The sequence below is a fragment of the Clupea harengus genome, chromosome 1 (genome assembly GCF_900700415.2).
Source record: "Clupea harengus chromosome 1, Ch_v2.0.2, whole genome shotgun sequence".
NCBI classification, from domain to species: domain Eukaryota; kingdom Metazoa; phylum Chordata; class Actinopteri; order Clupeiformes; family Clupeidae; genus Clupea; species Clupea harengus.
Genome location: NC_045152.1, coordinates 11,569,480 through 11,571,979, shown reverse-complemented (window position 1 = coordinate 11,571,979; position 2,500 = coordinate 11,569,480). Strand labels below are relative to the sequence as shown.

The 2,500-nt window shown below is 45.8% G+C and overlaps 1 protein-coding gene across 2 annotated transcripts in view; it reads left to right on the top strand.

Moving 5' to 3' along the window:
* btbd16 (BTB (POZ) domain containing 16) overlaps positions 1–2,500 on the top strand; it is a 15,595-nt gene that overhangs the window by 6,927 nt on the left and 6,168 nt on the right. For both annotated transcript variants that reach the window (XM_042709043.1, XM_031576394.2), the window contains exon 8: positions 235–346. In XM_042709043.1, the coding sequence (XP_042564977.1) occupies positions 235–346 (112 nt within the window). The remainder of the gene's footprint in view (positions 1–234; positions 347–2,500) is intronic.

Here is a 2,500-nt window from a genome sequence, read left to right as displayed (position 1 = left end):
ATGTATTAAATTAGCTACATATATAAATCATTAAACATGCCAGGTAAAGAAGTAAATCATTAACCAAGTCGACATGTAAGTAGGTTTATAACTAAGTATGGGGTGAAATGTATGTATGTATGTATGTATGTATATATGTATGTATGTAACATGTCACCCCTTCTGTCCTCTCCCTATGTCTCCAAACCCCCCCCCCCCCCCCCCCCCCCCCCCCCCCCCCACCCCACCCCACAGCGCTGTCCTTTGCCCTCTGTACTCTCTACGCACCCGAGACCTGTCCGGAGCAGTGGACCGAGGGGGTGTTGGGTGTTGCCATCCGACTGGGGGTCCCACCTCTGTTTGAGAGGTGAGCTGAGAGTAATAGCTGATCCAGGATCAGTTTCTGGTTGTCGTGCCATTGCATAGTCATCACAAAGAGATTATCACGGCTGATCAGTGAGCGTCTTTTGGAGCATGAGAGCGAGAGAGAACATGACAGAAAGAAAGAAAGAAAGAAAGATGGAAAGAATGAAGGAAGAGAGTGAGAGCATGAGAGAGGGAGCAAAAAGACAGACACCTGCCTGCCACCAGATGACCTCACCTCTCTCTCTCTGTCTCTCTCTCTTTCTCTCTCTGTGTGTGTGTGTCTCTCTCTCTCTCCCTACTTAGTGATTACCACTCATCACCAGTAGTAATTACCATTCCCAGTATACTCCATTCCCAGTATACTCCATTCCCAGTATACTTCATTCCCAGTATACTCCATTCCCAGTGTACTCCATGTATACTGTGATACGCATCTGGACCCACCAAACTGGTGAATTGCTGACCTGTTCTGCAGTACAGTTTAGCAAATTAACCTCAAATCAATTGCTACAGAATAGCAACTAGAACCTGATTGTCCATCATCCACAGAGTGTCTTGGCTCTGTATAACACCATATTGGCAGTGGCGTAACATAGTAACGACGGGCCCAGGTGCAAGATATTATGACGGGCCCCCCTAGTGAATGCTAAAAAAAAATCGTAGCGTTCCCTACTTCCGCAACCGCGTCTAAAAAAAACGCTAATCAAAGGTGTTTGTTATCGATATAAATACTGTTTAATTAATCAACCTTACAGAAGCGATGGGTGTGTACACAATTAACTAAGTCTTGTTTGACTCTCAGCAGGAACATTTCTTACCGTAAAAATGGTTAGAAAGTAATAATAATAGTGACCACTATTTACCCAACTTGTAGCCTAGTAATCCTGCCCTACCATAATATATGTAGGCTATAACTTGTCTTGAAATGTATATCTATCACAATAGCCGTAGGTTACCTGTTGCATGGTTGCTGACACACCACTGAGGGCAGAAGCAGCGAATTGGTTTAACTATAGCATATTGTATTGTCACATGATCAAATGGAGACTTGACATTGGACAACAACATACATATTACCCAGCAGTCATCATTGCTAATCACAAAAATACCAAAGAAAATAAGAACGTATTTATTTTTAATTTAATATTTTTTTGATAGTTTCTATAGTGTATGTAGGATAAGCATATGATTTTGTATGATTGCTACTTTTCCCAAAAAATTATAACAACCATGACTGAGAAGTTTGCCTTTTCAAGTGTATATATAATATTTGACACTGCTGGTATATTTAAAACAGCGAGTATTTGAACATAAGTATAACCCAGAAAATTTGACGCTGTACTGACACTGAGGGTGGGCCCGCCAAGCGAAGCCTGTCGCTGTACTTGGAGAGGGGGGGGCCCGTCGAGCCTGGCTATGGGCCCCGACACTCCACAGGCACCTGCTGCACCCCCTATAGTTACGCCCCTGCCATCTTGGTTTGGGCATCCTTTTGTCGGCCCCTTGACCCACGTAGCCTTAGAGGATGTGTGTGTGTGTGTGTGTGTGTGTGTGTGTGTGTATGACCTCTCACCTCATCAGCGTGAGATGTGTCATGACACCCGAGTGATGTCATCCCTCCATCGCCTCGGAGACTCACGCCCCTGTCTCCCGAGAGATGAGCAAAGGCTTCTGGGACATCTCCACCAGACAGGGTGGAGCAGGATTCTTCTCAGTCTCATACTAATCCGGGCCTCGTGTCTCCAAGCCCCGGCTGGAAGGGGATGAGAGGGCGCTCGCTGTGTGATATCATGAGCGGAGAATGATGTCCCTGAAAGTGCTCCACCCCATTAGGGATCCTTATGACCCACATAACTGTTTTATGAGCAGTTTTCACAGCACATTCCCACCTCGCTGCGGAATGGGGCTGATAGGCCAGGAGAGTCCAACAAGACACATCTCACTTGAATGGGCTAGTGGAACCAGATCTATTCATCTGTCTGTTTGTCTGACTGTCTGTGTTGTCTGTCTGTCTGCCTGACTGTCTGCCTGTCTGTCTGTCTGACTGACTGACTGACTGACTGACTGTCTGTCTGTCTGTGTTGTCTGTCTGCCTGACTGTCTGTCTGTCTGTCTGTCTGTCTGACTGACTGACTGTCTGTCTGTCTGTGTTGTC